Source organism: Schistocerca piceifrons, chromosome X (assembly GCF_021461385.2).
Source record: "Schistocerca piceifrons isolate TAMUIC-IGC-003096 chromosome X, iqSchPice1.1, whole genome shotgun sequence".
NCBI classification, from domain to species: Eukaryota; Metazoa; Arthropoda; class Insecta; order Orthoptera; family Acrididae; genus Schistocerca; species Schistocerca piceifrons.
The window spans coordinates 500,602,065-500,620,800 of record NC_060149.1 but is presented as its reverse complement, the minus strand read 5'-3'; the positions used below and the strand labels follow the sequence as shown (position 1 = coordinate 500,620,800).

The window sequence follows — 18,736 nt, the reverse complement described above, 5'->3', positions numbered from 1 at the left end:
TGATAAAGCAAGTTTTGAATGAATATCAACAAACAAGTCAATGCATCAGGTACTGAAGCAAGTCAGAATAGGCTTAAAACATTTTATTTTTAATTGAATAATATGAGTTTTGGAATGGACTGCCGAAAGTCATGGTTGCAAAATGCTGGCAAGACTTGTTTACAGAAGAGTGAAAAAAACTGGTAGAAACCAATCTTGAGGATGACTGGTTTGATCCGAAGAAATGTAGGAACATATGAGGCCATACTGACCCTGTGATTTATCTTAGAAGATAGAACAGAGAAAGGCAAGCATATGTTTACAGCATTTTTTAGACTTACAGAAAGGGTCTGACAGTGTTTACTGGAATACACTCATTGAAATTCAGAAGGTAGCAGAGGTAAAATACAGGGATCAAAATGTTATCTACATCTTGCACAGAAACCAGGATACAGCTACAAAGTCAAATGGCATGAAAGGAAAACCATTGTTGAGAAGGGAATGAGACAGAGTTTTAGCCTATCCCCTATGTATTCAGTCTGTACAGTGAACAACCAGTAATGGAGGGTATGGACAAATTTGGAAAGGGAATTGAGATTCATAGAGAAGAAATAAAAACTCTAAGGTTTGCTGATGACTTTGTAATTCTGTCAGAGATTGCAAAGGGCTTTAAAGAGCATTGTAACAGAAGTGACTGTGTGTTCAAAAGAGGTAAAAGATGAGCATCAACAAAAGTTAAAGAAGGGTAATGGATCATAATCAAATTGAATCAGGTGAGGCTGAAGGAATTGGATTAAGAAATGAGACCCTAAAGTAGTCAGTGAGTTCTGCTATTTGGACAGCAAAATAACTGATAATGACAGAAGTAGGGAGGATACAAAATGCAGACTGGCAATAGTGTTTCCGAAAAAGATAAATTTGTTAAAATCAAATAAAAATTTAAGTGTTAGTAAGTCCTTTCTGAAAGTATTTGGAGTGTAGACTTGTACAAAAATGAAACATGGATGATAAACAATCTAGACTAGAAGAGAAGAGAAGCTTTTGGAACACGGTGCTGAAGAAGCAAAGATCGGCACATTCCTCACACTGGGGAACTATCAAGAATGGGGTTCCACAAGGGTCGGTCTTGGGTCCTTTGTTGTTCTTAATATATATTAATGACTTGCCATTCTATATTCATGAAGAGGCAAAGTTAGTTCTCTTTGCTGATGATACGAGTATAGTAATCACACCTGACAAACAATAATTAACTGATGAAATTGTCAATAATGTCTTTCAGAAAATTACTAAGTGGTTCCTTGTAAACGGACTCTCACTGAATTTTGATAAGACACAGTACATACAGTTCCGTACAGTAAATGGTATGACGCCATTAATAAATATAGACCTTAATCAGAAGCATATAGCTAAGGTAGAATATTCAAAAATTTTAGGTGTGTCCATTGATGAGAGATTAAATTGGAAGAAACACATTGATGATCTGCTGAAACGTTTGAGTTCAGCTACTTATGCAATAAGGGTCATTGCAAATTTTGCTGATAAACATCTTAGTAAATTAGCTTACTACAACTATTTTCACTCATTGCTTGCATATGGCATCATATTTTGGGGTAATTCATCACTGAGCAATAAAGTATTTACTGCACAAAAGTGTGTAATCAGAATAATAGCTGGAGTCCACGCAAGATCATCCTGCAGACATTTATTTAAGGATCTAGGGATATTCACAGTAGCTTCTCAGTATATATACTCTCTTATGAAATTTGTTATTAACAACCAAACCCAATTCAAAAGTAATAGCAGTGTGCATAACTACAATACTAGGAGAAAGGATGATCTTCACTATTCAAGATTAAATCTAGCTTTGGCACAGAAAGGGGTGAATTATACTGCCACTAAAGTCTTTGGTCACTTACCAAATAGTATCAAAAGTCTGACAGATAACCAACAATTATTTAAGAAGAAATTAAAAGAATTTCTGAATGACAACTCCTTCTACTCCATAGAGGAATTTTTAGATATAAATTAAGAAAAAAAGAAAAAAACCAAACAAGAATTATAAAAAATAAAAAAAATAAATAAAAAAATAAAAAAGTGGTTATATTAACTTAATTATGTTGTTAAATTATCTTAATTATGTCATGTATTGGAAAATTTGACTTGTTCCACATCATTACGAAATATCGTATTCATGATCCATGGAACTAGTATTAATCTAATCTAATCTAATCTGATCTGAAGGTTAGATGGATAGTGTGAATAACTAATGGAAGATCAAATTGAGGAAAAGTTTGTGGCACAACTTCAGTAAATGAAGGGATTAATTGATAAGACACATCTTGAGACATCAAGTAATCATCAGTTTTTTAATACAAGGAGCTGTGGGGTTCAAAATAACAGAGTGAGACCAAGGTTTGAGCAAAGTGAGCCATTTCAAATGGATCTAAGTTGCAGTAGCTATGCAGAGATGAAGAGCCTTCTTGCACAGAGGAGACTAGCACAGATAGCTGCATCAAAACCATCATTGGGCTGAAGACCAGAACAACAATAACAATACATACAGAAGTTGACTGCAGCAGCTGCTTCTGTCTGTTAATCTATATCACGAGTTATTTCACAACTCTAAAGGCTCTGCTTCATGATAGGTTTTATGGAACACAATGTGACAATGACTGAATGAATCACTGAATGAATACTTTATTTAACTTAATTATATTGCCTCAAAGGATAATTCTGTAACACAGCACAGAATGAAAGTATATCAAATAAGCTATCTGCTTGGTCTTCAGTTCTACTCAGTGAGAGGCACTTTTAAATCCCAAACATGCTAGAGTGAGCTTTATGTTTGCTTTATTTATCTGTTCACTCTATGGGACATCTAGAAGAACCCTAACTGTCCAGTGAATACCTAAATCCTCTAGTATGGGTCAGATTTATTGATGAAATTTTCATGATCTGAGCTCATGGAAAGAACAAAATCCACTCTTTCCTTAATAACCTCAACACCTGCTTCCAAATCTGCTTCATTTGGTCCTTCCCATCTCAGACCTCCTAGATGTCCATTTCCTACTTTCAAATGGCTCCATAAATACATTTGTTCATATCAAGCACACCAAGCACCAACAGTAACTCCACTTTTACAACTGTTACCTGTTCTATATCAAAAAGTCTGTTCCATACAGCCTCATCATCAGTGGATTCTGCATCTGTAATGGAAAGCAGGAGTTGTCAAAATATGCTGATAACCATACTGGAGCCTTTATCAATATCCCAACCAGCTCATCTCCAAACAGATCTCCCATGCCAACTCCTCGTCTGACACTCATAAATCTGTTAACTATCTGCTGAACAGTTCTCCTCTGATCACCCAGTTTATCACACTGACATTGAAAAACTCAACCACACAGGTTTTACTACCTCTTATCATGCCCTGAGGTGGATGTTCTACCCAAATTCCTTCCTTCACCATCCAAAGTAGCGTTCTGCAACCTACAAAAGTTGCAATATATCCTTGTCTATCCCTATTCCAATCCTGCTCCCAAACTCTCAGTCCATTGGTCATACACTTGTCCCATTCATCCACCCTCCCATCTTCCCTCCCACCCACCACCTACTACTACAGCCCAGTCTCAGACATTTCCTATCCAATAAAAGGCAGCCATATTACATATTAGCTGTGCTGCAATAATGTGCAGCTTTCCCCTTCCAACTCATTTTGCCTGTTTGTGGACTGCCCAAACTGTATCAAGCAGAAAACTTGACAATCCAGTTGCCAACCTGTTGCTTATCTCATCACAAATGACTTTGACAGCTGCTTCACAGTGTACAGCATTTGGACACTCCCTTGCAGCACAGGTTTCTGTGAACTACGCAAGTGGGAGCTGTCTCCTCAGCATAGCCTGCATTCTTGTAATCCCCTTGGCCAAACCTCTGCTAACCTGTTTCCCACTGCCTCACCTTACCTTCTCTCTTTCCTCTTCTGTCATTGACAATAGCGTTCAATCCATGTCCAGCATGTGTAATACCTTATCCCACCACTTCCACCTTCCAACCCCATGCAGGCATCCCCCCCTTCTCTCTCTCTCTCTCTCTCTCTCTCTCTCTCTCTCTCCCCCCCCCCCCCCCCACTTCATTTAACCTCCCTGTCACCTTCTCTGTCTCCACCTTCCTCTCTTCCCCCCTCCTTGCCTCCTCACTCCCCCTCTGTCTACTCTCTCTCTGTCTCTCATATTCCCAACCCCTTCCAACTCATTTTGTCTTATTGTGCAGCCACTAAGTCATCTGTCTTTCCTGCTTCTGCCTGAACTTCTCTGCTATTCCCTCCTTGCCCCCATGCACCCTTCTCTAAGTCCTCCTCACATCCATCATCCCAGAGAACTGCTCACTAATAATCAGCATAGCCATGGTAGCATCCTTCTGGATGTCTGTCTGGTTGTGTATGTAAATGTGTGTACTTTCTGCCACAAGCACAACCAGGACTCAAAAGCTAGTTAATACAGTGTTCTGTTTTATGTCTATGCACCATACATCAGTCATTTGCTTTGTTTCCTAATAGTCATTTAAAATCATTTGACATAAGTTCTGTCTGTTGGGAATAGGAGCAGACCCAATATCAAAGCTTCTTGGATCTACATTTTATGCAAATAGTGTCCTGTGGTATAGCCATCCGTGCTGAATTCACCTGGTTCCAAAGATCATCTGCGGTGGTTGACATCGAGTCACAGATTGCACCCATCATTCTGCCATACCCCACACATTTTTGATTGGCAACAAGTCTGGTGATCTGCCATGCCAGGGCAAAAGGCTGACATCCTGTTCATGCAGCAACATGCAATCGTGCATTGTCTGGCTGAAAAATGATGTCTGGGGTGTTGTGCAGAAAGGGTGTATGGCTACAGGTCGCAGGATGTCATTCAAGTAGGTGACACTGGTCACAGTGTCCTGGACATGCACCAACTGTGATTTGTTATTGTATCCAACAGCACACAACAGCATAAGGCCTTGCGTCGGCACTGTATGTCTTGTGTGAATGCAGTTGATTCCGCTTCCCCTGTCTTCAGCGAACCAAAATGCGGCAATCATTTTTGAACGAACAAATTTGGATTTGTCTGAAAACATTATCTGATGCCATTCCTGTCCCCAGTGATGTTGCTCCATATACAATTAACATCTGGCATGTTTCTGCACATTCATCAAATGTAAGTGTAGAAGTGGATGATGCATACGTAACCCATCCCATAATAAACGACGATGGACTGTCATCCCTGACAGTATATTTCCGCTGTTGTGCCAGAGCCAAGGAGGATGCTCATCTGTCCTCCAGTGCCATTCAGAAGAGGTGTTGATCTTCTCAGGAGGTGGTCTGGATGGTGCAACCTGACCCACCTCATCACATGTTACGGCCTTCTGTGAACCATTCTGCACACACCCATTGCACTGCTGAAATACCTCATCCCATATGAGCAGCGATTTCCCAGGTGGATGCATCAAATATTCTCATGCCAATAATGTGCTGTCTTTCAAACTCACTGATTCGACGATACAGTTTGCGTATACATCTGTGAGGCAACCTGGACACGTGCTCAAGTCATGTCAATCCATTACTTGTGGTTTATAGTGACAACCAGAGCTGCAGGCACATTTTACCGGTAGGTGGTGCTGTGCTGCAGTATCAATGTTGACCTTAAACCTGCAGGCCAACACGTTTCAAATGCTAATCATTTCTGCAGAACATACTAATGTACATGTCCTGTGAATATGAATATGCTGTTGGTAGTTGTTCAATGTGTTCTGTTTTTTTTTTCTGAACATAAGTGTATTAAAAAAAATAATGTACTAGTGCTCGGAGCCATTATCCTGAGAGGAAGTTTCCACAAGTGTTGTTGTGCAGTGGTGACTATATTTTTTTTTAATTTGATGTTGCGTCAAGTGATGTGAAAATATATGCAAAAGGTTGCACCTATGCATTTATACAATAACTTTGTTTCAGTTAATTACTTCAGTCCTAATAAAATGGAGAACTTAAAATGTGTTTTAACTGTATGAATATATTGATACGTACTTTCCGTTTCCTTCTCAGAGACCTGAAGCTGGACAATATTCTTCTAGACTATGAGGGCCATATCCGTATTGCTGACTTTGGTATGTGCAAGTTGCAGATATTTCTTGACAGAATGGCTGACACGTTTTGTGGAACACCAGACTACATGGCTCCAGAGGTAAAGCACTTTCAGAAGTTGCATTTGAATCAAATGAAATGCATGCTCTTACAGTTCAAATTGTCACAAAAATTGCTATTAGTGTTTTAAGTATTCCTTAGTAATCAATACAGCCCTTGAATTGGTTATTAAAGTATAATGGTTTTGTCAGATTTTGAAACTGTTTAATTATCCATTTCCATTGGCAATGTTAGTAACTGACACTGCTGCAGGCTCCCCAACTGAGATGACGCTAATCAAGTTAATGGAGGAAGTGACTTACACCACCAGAATTTGGTTGTAAAGAGAAAGAGATGTAGTGGCATGTATTTATTTATCACCAGACTTCTTGTTAATTTAGTGTTTTGTATTGCATGGAACTGGGGACCTAGAAATGATGGAGAGGCTTCATCCTCGCCATAGCCCTCAGCGGTTCACAACCTCACAACACATATAGCAGTCCTCTCACCTCACTGCCGCCCCACACTGAACCCATGGTTATTGTGTGGTTCAGCCCCCAGTGGACCCACCCCTCTCCAGGAACGTCTCACACCAGATGAGTGTAACCACAACTGTGGTAATGATTGTGTACATGTACGTGCAGGCAGTGTGTGTGTGTGTGCAGCAATCCCCGACATAGTATAACTGAGGCAGAATAAGGGGAACTGTCCACCCCCGGTAGCTGAGTATTCAGTGTGACAGAATTCAATCCTAAGGGCCCAGGTTCGATCCCTGGCTGGGTCAGAAATTTTCTCCACTCAGGGACTGGCTGTTGTGTTGTCCTAATCATCATCATTTCAGCCCCACTGATGTGCAAGTCGCCAAAGTGGTGTCGAATTGAAAGACTTGAACCCGGCAAATGGTCTACCCGCTGGGAGGCCCTGGTCGCACGACATTTATTTATTTTAGGAGAACTAGCCCGCATTCACTGAAGTGGACCTTAAAAACCATTCTCAGGCTGGCCGGCACACCGGACCTCGACATTAATCTGCCGGGTGGATTCATGCCGGGGACTGGCATGCCTTCCTGCCCCAAACACAGTGCGCTAGACCACGCAGCTAACTGGGCGCGCCTGATATGGTGTACTTTATACTAAGTCCATCTGTCTTGTCTTATGCTTATGGAGTGAGGCTATGTGACATTGGTAGTAGAAATATCCTACAGTGTAAGGAGGATTGTTATCCTTTTTGTCAACAGTTCATAGATGTTATTAGTTGATTGCCAGGCTCCTTACCATTGTTTTAAAATAGTTGTTGTGTAAGTAGCTTTGGGGCTTACTGAGCACACTATGAAAATTGTTTTTATATGTATACTGTACTATAATGTTATGTAAAATTTTTCTTGTAATGTGCACCTTTATGTTAGGCAGGGGGCAGTTTTGCTGTAGTATTTGTTTGTCTAGTAATAATGTCACATACAGAAGTATTAGAAGGAAAATGCGAGTGTTCACTGGTTGGTTAGAATGTTAAAACCAGTTGCAGACTCCTGTGAAATATTTTAATATCTAGCTCACAGTGTTTAAACTGATAGTAGTATGGTTTCTGATATTCTCTCCAGTTTCTGTACACTTGAATTCAAAATTAATGTTTTATCCCAGTGGCAGAGTTCCTTTATAAACAACCTACTGCACTGTTCCATAAAAACTATTTAACTAGTTCATCGTCTCAAGGTATTAGTAAAGAAACTTTGAGATTAATTAAATACTGTTATGAGAGGGGAAAAAGACCATACATTTTGCTCAGACGATTGATATGAGAAATAAAACTTTTTCATAAATTCTGCTTATTGTTGCTTCCATTGTTCAATCAGATGTTGCAGAGTGTATGTTTCCATGCAGTGTGTGCTACATGAAAAATGACATTGCCTTATAAATTTCATAAAGTGCACATCAGACTCTCTGGTTGTAATATGGATGTTCATTTACTAATATTTGTAATTCAATGTATTCTCTACCATTTGTGAGATTTTGTATTATCTGAACATGCAGACAAGGGATTAAAAAAGTGAGTCCTGTAACATCTGTCTATATTTTCAGTTGTGAGACTAGATTGTTTATAAAATGCAGAAGTGTAGAAAATTTAAAACATATTTCAATTCCAATACAGAAAAGTTCATACTTCAACTATCTACATATGTTTCCTCCTTTCAGCCAGCAATTCCTGCTGAAAAAGTTGTCTTCACTGTGATTTTAAGTGCATATGTATGTGTATCAAAAAATAATGCACCATAATTCTTTACTGCTATACTGTTGTACTGAAATGTTTGGGATATGTATCTCCAAGTGGTGTTCAATCTGAAAACTGCAAATAGCCATGTATCCAGTAAGGAAAACAGAAGTGACATAGCAAGTGGAACCTGCACTGAGTGTGAAAATTCTGTTGTGGTTGGTGTATGGTGCATGAAGAAATACTGGCTACCAAGCAGACAAAGAACATATTTTATTTATGACAACATAATGAACACTTTGCAATTCTTTAGCCAGTTACAAGAAGACAGAACACGTGGAAAGTAGCCATAGATCTTTAGTAAATTTCAAGTAGAGGGAAGCCTTGTCAAATAACTCCACTGAAATTCACAAGTCATGGCTGGCATTTAGTTTTATGTGGAATGCCAGCTGAGGAAGCTCAGCATGTGCTCTGTAGGAAGGGCCCCTGGGTGGGGCCAATGCAAAGCCCAGAGTATACTCTGAGCTAAGATTGAAGGATGGGCGTGTACTCTGACTAATGAGCTGCTGGGTGCAGTCAGTGTAAAGTCTGGAGCATTTGATGAGTGAATGCCAGGTGAGCATGTGCTCATCAGTTGATGAGCTGCTGGGTACAACCAGAATATAGTATGGAGCTGGCGCTGAGTGAATGCTGACTGCTGGTCACTGAGAGGCATTTTAAATAGGCAGGCAGAAAGGCTTTGATGTGGAGGGTGTGACTTGACTGTAGTACCACTTTCATTGAGGTGTACTCTGCTGGCAGCAAGACTGATGCCTGGTGGTGGCCACAGGAGATACTTTGGTCATTGTCTGGAAAGTTTACATACATGTAGTGCATGCACTGGCCATTACCATCTTGCCAGTGTGTAGACTGTATGACCGCAGACTGGCAACCCATCAATTGGGGGTGTATTTGTGGTTACAGAAGTAGTCAGCAAACATCCATAGCCATGGCACAGCTGATACATGAATTATTGTGAATTTTGGTAGAGGATATTTTGTATGGTATAGCAGATGATATTTTGAATGGAAAACTCTACTTTGCAAAAATCAGTGCCCACTGGGTGATGAAGAACCTGATGGTTAACCACAAGACCAAGGGATTAATATCATGATGATTAAAATTCTTCTGGGTGATGTGCCACATCATTGTATCAAATGTAAAATACTTTTATATATGTGTGTGTGTGTGTGTGTGTGTGTGTGTGTGTTTTGATTAATAATGTCAATTACCCCTCAAATTTGGTGTTGGTGTGTTCACAACTCTTTTGGCTATACACAAGCTTCCTGGAACATAATAAGTTGTCCACAATCATGTTCACAATCATGGTGATGTTCCCCTTCTGCCAATTTATTGTGTTTTTTGCATCACACATAGTGTCCATGTTCTGCAACATGTGTGCTGACTGTACTCCCTGTCTGTCCTATATAGGCAGCTCTGCACTCACAATATAGCTCAATAGCTCGTATACTCTTGCAGTATTAACATTGCTCACTTCATCCTAGGTGGTATCTATCACATCATGGATTCTGTTGGCTGCTGCAGAAGATCAGTTTGAAATCTCTTGGGTGGCGGATGTTGCCTAGCCATTCACTGAAGCTGTTCACATATAGTCAGTGCACTAGCAGAAGCTTCTCTTTCTTGTCATTTTCTCTTGTATTCCAGTTGTCCTTTTCTTATAATATTGTTGCCATATATGTCAGTGTAAATGGTGTGGTGTAGTTCCCTCAATTCTTCTTTGATATTATTAACATCACCTATTTGAGGTGCATTAGCAATCAGCATGTGCAGGACAGAATACTTTTGAGCTGTGTGATCATGGCTCTCCACTTCCAGGTACTGCCTTCTGGAACGCCATGTCTCTCGGACTACCACTGGTGATTCTGTACACTTTCATGTCCAGAAATGGTATTACACTGTTATTTTCAGTTTTGTGCATGAATTGTATATTCTTATGCAGGCTGTTAAAGTGCTGATGGGAGTTTCTCAATTCCACTTCCTCATGTAGACAGATAATGAATGTGTTGTCCGCATACTGTAGCTTACAATGGATTTGTAATGGCATGGAAACTAGGGCTATTTGCTCAAAAGCTGCCATGAGGTGGTCCACACTAACTGGGCAGACAGGGGAGCCCATCATCATTCCATTTAATTGCTTGTAATGTTTTCCCTGTCATGTGAAGTACACCGATGACAGTCATAAGCACACCAAATGAGATATCAGATGGGATCTGCTCCTCTAGGATGTGAATGGTATCCCGTATAGGTATACTGGTGAAGAGAAACTTGATGTTGAAACTGACTATAATGTCAGTTGGTTGTACACTATGTGATCAAAAGTATCCAGACACCTGGCTGAAAATAACTTAACAGTTCATGGCAATCTCCATCAATAATACTGGAATTCAGTATGGTGTTGGCCCACCCTTAGCCTTGATAACAGCTACCACTCTCGCAGCATACATTCAACCAGGTGCTGGAAGGTTTCTTGGGGAATGGCAGCCCATTCTTCATGGAGTGATGCACTGAGGAGAGGTATCAATGTCGGTCAATGAGGCCTGGCACGAAGTCGGTGTTCCAAAACATCCCTAAAGTGTTAGATAGGATTCAGGTCAGGACTCTGTGCAGGCCAGTCCATTAGAGGGATGTTATTGTTATGTAACCACTCCACCACACACCATGCATTATGAACAGGTGCTCTATCATGTTGAAAGATGCAGTCACCATCCCCGAATTGCTCTCGACAGTGGGAAGCAAGAAGGTGCTTAAAACATCATTGTAGGCCAGTGCTGTGATAGTGCCATGCAAAACAACAAGGGCTGCAAACCCCTCAATTTAAAACATGACCACACCATAACAGCACTGCCTCTGAATTTTACTGTTGGCACTACACAAGCTGGCTGATGACGTTTACCGGGCATTCGCCATACTCCCACCCTACCATCAGCTCGCCACATTGTGTATCGTGATTTGTCACTCCACACAATGTTTTTCCACTGTTCAATCATCCAATATTTACGTTCCTTACACCAAGTGAGGCATCGTTTTGCATTTACCAGCATGATGTGTGGTTAACAAGCAGCCACTTGACAATGAAGTCCAAATTCTCTCACCTCCTGGTCTGGATAGATGTCTGCCTATTACGCATTACAACCCTATTCAACCATCGGTGGTCTCTGTCAGTCAACAGATGAAGCCAGCCTGTACACTTTTGTGCTGTATGTGTCCCTTCACCTTTCCACTTCACTGTCACATCTGAAACAGTGGACCTAGTGATGTATAGGACTGTGGAAATCTTGTGTACAGACTTATGACACAAGTGACACTCAATCACCTGACCACGTTCAAAGTCTGTGAGTTTTGCGGAGCAACCCCATTCTGCTCTTTCGTGATGTCTAATGCGCTGCTGAGGTCGCTGATGTGGAGTACCTGACAGTAGGTGGCAGCACAATGCACCTAATATGAAAAACGTATATTTTGGGGGGTTTCCAGATACTTTTGATCACATAGTGTATCTTCTATTCCCTTATCAGTTGTACAAAGTGGGAAGAATCCTCCATGTAAGCCTTGGGCGATTTGTAAGATGGCTAAAATGTCAGTTTTATAATTTATATATTTTAAAGTATTTTATATTTGATACAAAGGTGAGGTACAACATGCAGAAGAATTTTAGTCATCTTTACACTGGGCATGAAAGCCTGTGTAGTTGGATTAATATCATATTTTGACAACCTAAGAGTATTGTGTGTCAGTTCTTCTTTATCTCATGCAAGAGATGGCAACAGGTAATGAATTCTGAGCTTAATGTTACTCATCTCAATGAAAGCATGTGCACGTGTTACTTTTCTTCACAATGACGCAACTGGAAGGACACAGTCCATGGAGGAGGTTCTCATGGCTCAATTCTAAGGCATATGTTGCAGTCTGTTAGTGGGGGTTTCACCTAGGGAAAATCTTTGTCAATGCCAAAACTAACACTGACACTCTCATTGTGCTGCATGATGCTTTATGTGACAGGTGCATAAAAAAGTAGGCTCTGAACATCTGACTTCGCCATGAAAATTTGCAACCAAATGATGAGACTTTTATTTGAGACATTATTGCACATTTTGGCTGGGAGTTAAACCAGTCCTGATCTTGCACTACTGTACTTCCCATCTACGTGGCCTATTGCAGAGAGCTTTAAGTAAGACACCATTATCACAATGGTCATCAGTATGCTCAAGCTCTGGACACGTACGAATGAGGCATTTTGAAACCTGTAGCCCAGTGAAAGAAATGTACATACTTAGAAATTTTATGTGCATGTAAATGTATTGTGAAATTATATTGTTAAGTAATTTTCAGTTGACTCTAACAATATATTATTAGCTGTATCATTTGTTGCTCCTTGATTTCTGTTCTACATTATATGAAAAGCTGTAGAATGGATCATTTCAACTAAAATTCTCAGCAGTCAGAAGAAATTTTCTTCTAATGCATTCACAAAAATGTCAGCTAATGGGCAACCCACGGCTAGGCCCAATGGTTGTTCATGCATTTTGCCATTAAACTCAAAGTATTGTAATCTAGTACACCCTGCAGCAGTGACATAAGTTCTGACAATGGCAACACATTTAAAGTTCTATGTTGTCGAATGTTATCTTCAATAATCTTAAGACGTCAAAAGAAACCAAACGAGAGGAGGAAGTGATCTCTACCGCTTTTAGCTTGTTTATTACCTCAGCACTATTTTTAACAGAATAATTGTTTCCAAAAACAAAGGCTTCTTTAATTTTAGTGTGTAAGAATCTTGGTAATTTATGATGTGGACTCTTTATTCCATTAACGATCGGACGAATTGAGTGTTGACTTTTGTGTACCTTAACTGACTTCTAAGGGTAGGTGCTCTAGGGTTCATATTAATTAAAGTTTTCTTTCGAAACTCTTTCATAAGATGTTTAGTTTTTCCTAAAATATCTCCAATTTGCTTTTGTAATGTAGGGGTTTGATCCTGCTTGATTTCGAATATCCCGATTTCCTCAAAAAAAGCTAAAGTTTTAGCAATATATTCACTTTTATAGGCTACAACAAGCGAATTTCCTTTATCAGATTTAGTGATAAGAGCCTCATTATTTTTTAATTTACGGTTAATACTAGTGATAATACTACCCTCTCTTTTTTTTAAGTCATTGTTACTTACCGAATTGACCTCTCTTTCTAAAATTGTGTCACATTCATGAGCAATCATATTTTGTTGGGATTGTCAAGACCAACTTTAAGGTCAACAATAAAATTATACACCACTTTAAGGTCGTTAAGGCTAGGCATGAAATTGTATTTAAAACCTCTCAGTACCATGGTGCTTTCTTGAGGAGTAAAGCTTATGGAAAAAAATTTGTCAAAAAATTTGTGTTCGCAATCAACAGTTCGTTGTGCATGAACATTAGATTTAGGCATAGCATTTTCTAGATTCTGGAGTTTAAAATTGTGCCTACGCTGAATTTCAACCCTAGGATTCTGTAACCACTCATTAACGCCATGCCAAATACTGTCTACGTGAAAGTTAAAATAACCTTTAAAAGTTCTAGTAATCAAGAGATACAAAGAGTAGGCTTCTTCATTTAGTTTATCCTTCTTCTTATAAAGATCACTGATTCTGTCACTCATAATTTGTTTCACCAGTTTTGCTTTAGTAGACGGAACCTTGTTAAACTGTTTCACATTGATAAAAGCCTTCACGTAATTTGGTGTCAAATGGCGTCTCTCACACTGTTTAGTGAAGTCATTAGCCATACCTGTTTCCAGGATTTTAAATGAAATGTCCATGTATTTCGAAACAGCCTTTGAAACCTGGGCACACACGTATGTCAAGATTTTAAACATGGCTGAAACAGCAACTGTTGAAATTCTTCACGATAAAGGATAACAGTCAAAACAGTTGCAGGATAAAAATTTATTAAAATTCTTGACCAAGGTTTCTGTATATATAAATATACCTTCATTAGAAGTAAAAAATCCTGAACAGGAAGACACTTTCATTAGCAAAACCTTAGCATCAAAAATGAGAAACACTAAAGCTTAAGTAACAGTGAACTTACCAAAGTAATACAGGCACGAAATCTTTTAGTTACTTACTAAAATTACAGCATGCAATGGAGATTAATAAAACAATTGTGCCAAAGGTGTCGTCAATAATTAAGACATCGTCTCCATTTGTACAACATGACTATAGGCACAGGGTCAGTGCAAACAGTTTAGCACCAATACTTCACCTATGAATTATCAAGACAAGAGTGTGAAAGCACTAGGGCAGATGGTTTCGCCGAGAGAGGATCACTTGAGGTATGTGCCAGACACTCGCGCACATTAAAATCCATGGATACATACATAAGCGCATCAAAATTATTAAAAGTTGAGCTAATTCAAATCTTCTGTCTTATTAAATAAAACATATCAGACCATTTAAAAACATTTATGTAAAATAGAAAATATGGAAGCAATTTACCTGTGTCCTAGTGTCACACAGATGAAGTTTGCGCTATGGAACACATCTAACAAGAGAGGGCACTAGTGTAATACGCAAGAATCTCACGTAACGTAGGTAGTGGAATACATACTAGCAAAAACAACCAGAATGTTAGAGTAAAACATGCTAGGTAAAAATGGGGAAAACGTACATAATTCCATGTTTGCTGAACATCTGTGGCTTTTACAGCATATGCCACGTAAACTGGATGATGTAGAATTGCTTCATGAAGCGAATAAGGGTTACAAACTGGACTTGCTCGAAGAATTAGAGATTTTCAAGCATCTGTCTCTAAAAGATGGTTTTGTTCTTAATGAACTGGTGCAGCTTAGAAACAAAAATTTTTTAGACAGTTTCAAACCCCTCCTTGCTTAAATGTAATATAGTCTGGCTGACTAGGAGGTAGTTTTCTTGCTTGTTGATGCCGGTGAAATGCACTTTTCCTGTCTTGTTGGGATTTTACGTATTTTTGATGTTTGCTGTTTGTGATTTTCGATGTGTATGTGTGGTTAATTGACTAGTATGTTTTTATTCACACTTTCTTTTTATTCACAATGACAGATGATTTCGTTTTACTGTAACATTCTGGTTGTTTTTGCTAGTATGTATTTCACCCCCTACATTACGCGAGATTCTCGCGCATTACACTAGTGCCCTCTCTTGTTAGATGTAGTCCATAGTGCAGGCTTCATCTGTTTGACACTAGGACACAGGTAAATTGCTTCCATATTTTCTATTTTACATAAATGTTTTTAAATGGTGTGATATGTTTTATTTAATAAAACAGAAGATTTGAATTAGCACAACTTTTAATAATTTTGATGCGCTTATGTATGTATCCATGGATTTTAATGTGCGTGAGTGTCTGGCACATACCACAAGTGCCCTCTCGCGGCGAAACCATCTGCCCTAGTGCTTTCACACTCTTGTCTTGATAGTTCACAGGTGAAGTACTGGTGCTAAACTGTTTGCATTGACCCTGTGCCTATAGTCATGTTGTACAAATGGAGATGATGTCTTAATTATTGATGATGCCTTTGGCACAATTGTTTTATTAATCTCCATTGCATGATGTAATTTTAGTAAGTAACTAAAAGATTTCGTGCCTGCATTACTTTGGTAAGTTCACTGTTAATTAAGCTTTAGTGTTTCTAATTTTTGATGCTAAGGTTTTGCTAATGAAGGTGCCTTCCTGTTCAGGATTTTTTTACTTCTGATGACAGTATATTTATATATACCGAAACCTGGGTCAAGAATTTTAATAAAATTTTTTATCCTGCAACTGTTTTGGCTGTCATCCTTTATCGTGAAGCTTTTCTATGTATTAGAACTGCCAAATATTTTGATTCATGTTGTTTTTACTTAAATATTTCAAATAAAAGTGTCTACAAGATTGAGAAAGAATAATCTGTGGGTCACAGCAGACAGAAATTTTCTATTTAGCACTATATTTACTTACAGTTTTCATGTGCTGTTATTTTTGTGGGTCATTCTTTCAATGGAGATCAGTAATGGTAACTAACACAGTCATTCAGTCATGTGAATACTTACGTACTTTAGATATAATGTTAACATTACACACACCATTGAGATAATGTTGCACTTATAATACTCAGTCATCGTATCTATCTCCATGGCTGATCAATCAGTTTATGTGAGTGTCACACATAGACCACCATATGATCTCCAATATTAACAGTTTTTTTTCCCTTGGTGGCAGTAGTGTGACAGGTTTCTCTCAGCATTAATCATACAACTGAAGAGTCCCTTATAGGAGAAGTACTTGCTCCAATTTCAAAAGGCAACATTAATGGACAGGAGGGCAGTATTCTAATCACACGCACCTCCAGTTCTATTTTACAGTCATTCATAATCATTCCAAAAGCTATCAGTACACTGAAATAAATACTAACCAATTATTAGTAGAGAAAAACAACTACATACTGTGAAATCAGTAACTATTTCTGAAGTAGCATCTTTTCTGCAAAATTTACTGTGTTTATTTGTAACATTTCTAATGACAAATAGAGTATAATAGATTAATGATACTCAGTTTTTAATACTGCCTATTGTGGTAGTTTCTTACTTACTCCTCAACATAATTCTTATCTAGCAATGGAAAGTCCAGGTTGGAATGTCAAGAATATTACGAGAGGGATTTATTGCTACTCACCATAAAAATATCACACTGAGTGGCAGGCACGGACTATGAAAAGACTGTTACACAATGAGCTTTTAATCAAAGCCTTCTTCAGAAAGGGAACACCTACTCACACAAGCAAGCCCACCTAGCACACACATGACTGTTAGCTCTAGCTGCTCTTGAGGTAGTGGTCACATGTGCGAGAGTTTGTGTGCTTGTGTGATTGTGAGAGAGTTTTATGTATGAATCAGTTAATTAATTGACTAATTAATGAGTGAACACAATCTTAAAAGTTGGGAGAAAATGTTCTGATCATATGCCCTTTGAGTACGGCCATCCATTGTTGTCTTATGCAGACAGTATTGTGGTAAAAGGTAAACTGCACTAACTTAGAACCACAGAGTTTACTGTAATGTTAGATAGTTTGTGTGGTGTGTAGAATTAGAAATTAACAGACAATTGGTATTCTGTTTTTTGTTATTACACAATGATTTTATTGTAATTTACAGATCATTCTGCATTTACATGTACCCTTTGTGTCTGTGATGTACTGCTTTTGAGAGAAAGGAAATGAGAGTGCTCTCATTAGCAATCAGTTCTGTACTGTGGCATGTTAGTGTATTACTGTGTATCAACCTTAAACTGTGTCTTTATACTGTGACAAGTTTCATCAAAATTGATCAACTCAGTGTCAGTGACTGAGGCTGCAAATGTGTTTTTACACCCTGCCAGAATATATCATGTACAATGTCTGGTACAAAAAATGTAAGACTGATACTGCATCACACAAAGCAAGGTCCCTGTGATTACTAGTGTCAGAAAGGCATTGTTATTAGATTAGAATCACCCTGTTTTGATAGAAGTCAAAATAACAGAAGAGCCCCACAAAATGCTTAAGTATGCACTGATAAGTAAGGTTAGCTTATTTCATTAAAATACTATAAGACTGATTAATAAGGTAGAAGAGCTACTTGTCTGTTTGGAAAATTTAGAGAACTCTGAGAAGACAGACATCCGGTGCCTATCTGACCACTACATAACTACAGGGTTAGATAAGTTACATATAAAAGATTACACCCTATCAACTTACTCACGCAGAACTAATATGGGTAAAGGAGAAGTTGTTACATATATTAATAAAGAACACAAGTTCAAAAACATTGAGAAAAATAGAAGTATGTGTTTGTGAATTAATACTGAAAAATATTTCACTTTTAATTGTAACTACATATAGATCCCTACAGGGAAATTTTGAACTGTTTATGAGGAAACTGGTTTCTTTACTGTGCTGTCTATCAGACAGCAGCAAGCGGTTAATAGTCTGTGGTGACTTGAATGTAGATGATTATGACTGGAAAAATGATCAGTAAACCTTATTTGGATCCTACAAAATATTCCCAGTACTTAACTTTCCAACATGGGCACATAAAGACAGTAGGACTCTAATTGATAATGTTTTCCTAGGTGAGGCTCAAAGCAAGAAAGTAACTGTTCACCCAGTAGCAAATGCTGTGTCTGATCATGATGCACAGTTATTTGGGATAAATAACATAGTGCCATACAGTATGGTTACCCATCAATGGAAATCAGTTAGAATACTTGATAACTCCAGGACAAATGCTTTTAAGAATGGTTTACAAGATATATCCTGGGATGAAATTTATATTCTAGGCACTACAGTCTGGAACCGCACGACCGCTACGGT

At 38.6% G+C, this 18,736-nt stretch overlaps 1 protein-coding gene across 1 annotated transcript in view; it reads left to right on the top strand.

Annotated features, from left to right (window-relative positions):
• The window catches only part of LOC124721155 (titin-like), a 180,515-nt gene that overhangs the window by 147,624 nt on the left and 14,155 nt on the right, over positions 1-18,736 (top strand). Inside the window, exon 5 of the mRNA XM_047245975.1 lies at positions 6,059-6,197. Coding sequence (XP_047101931.1) covers positions 6,059-6,197 — 139 coding nt within the window. The remainder of the gene's footprint in view (positions 1-6,058; positions 6,198-18,736) is intronic.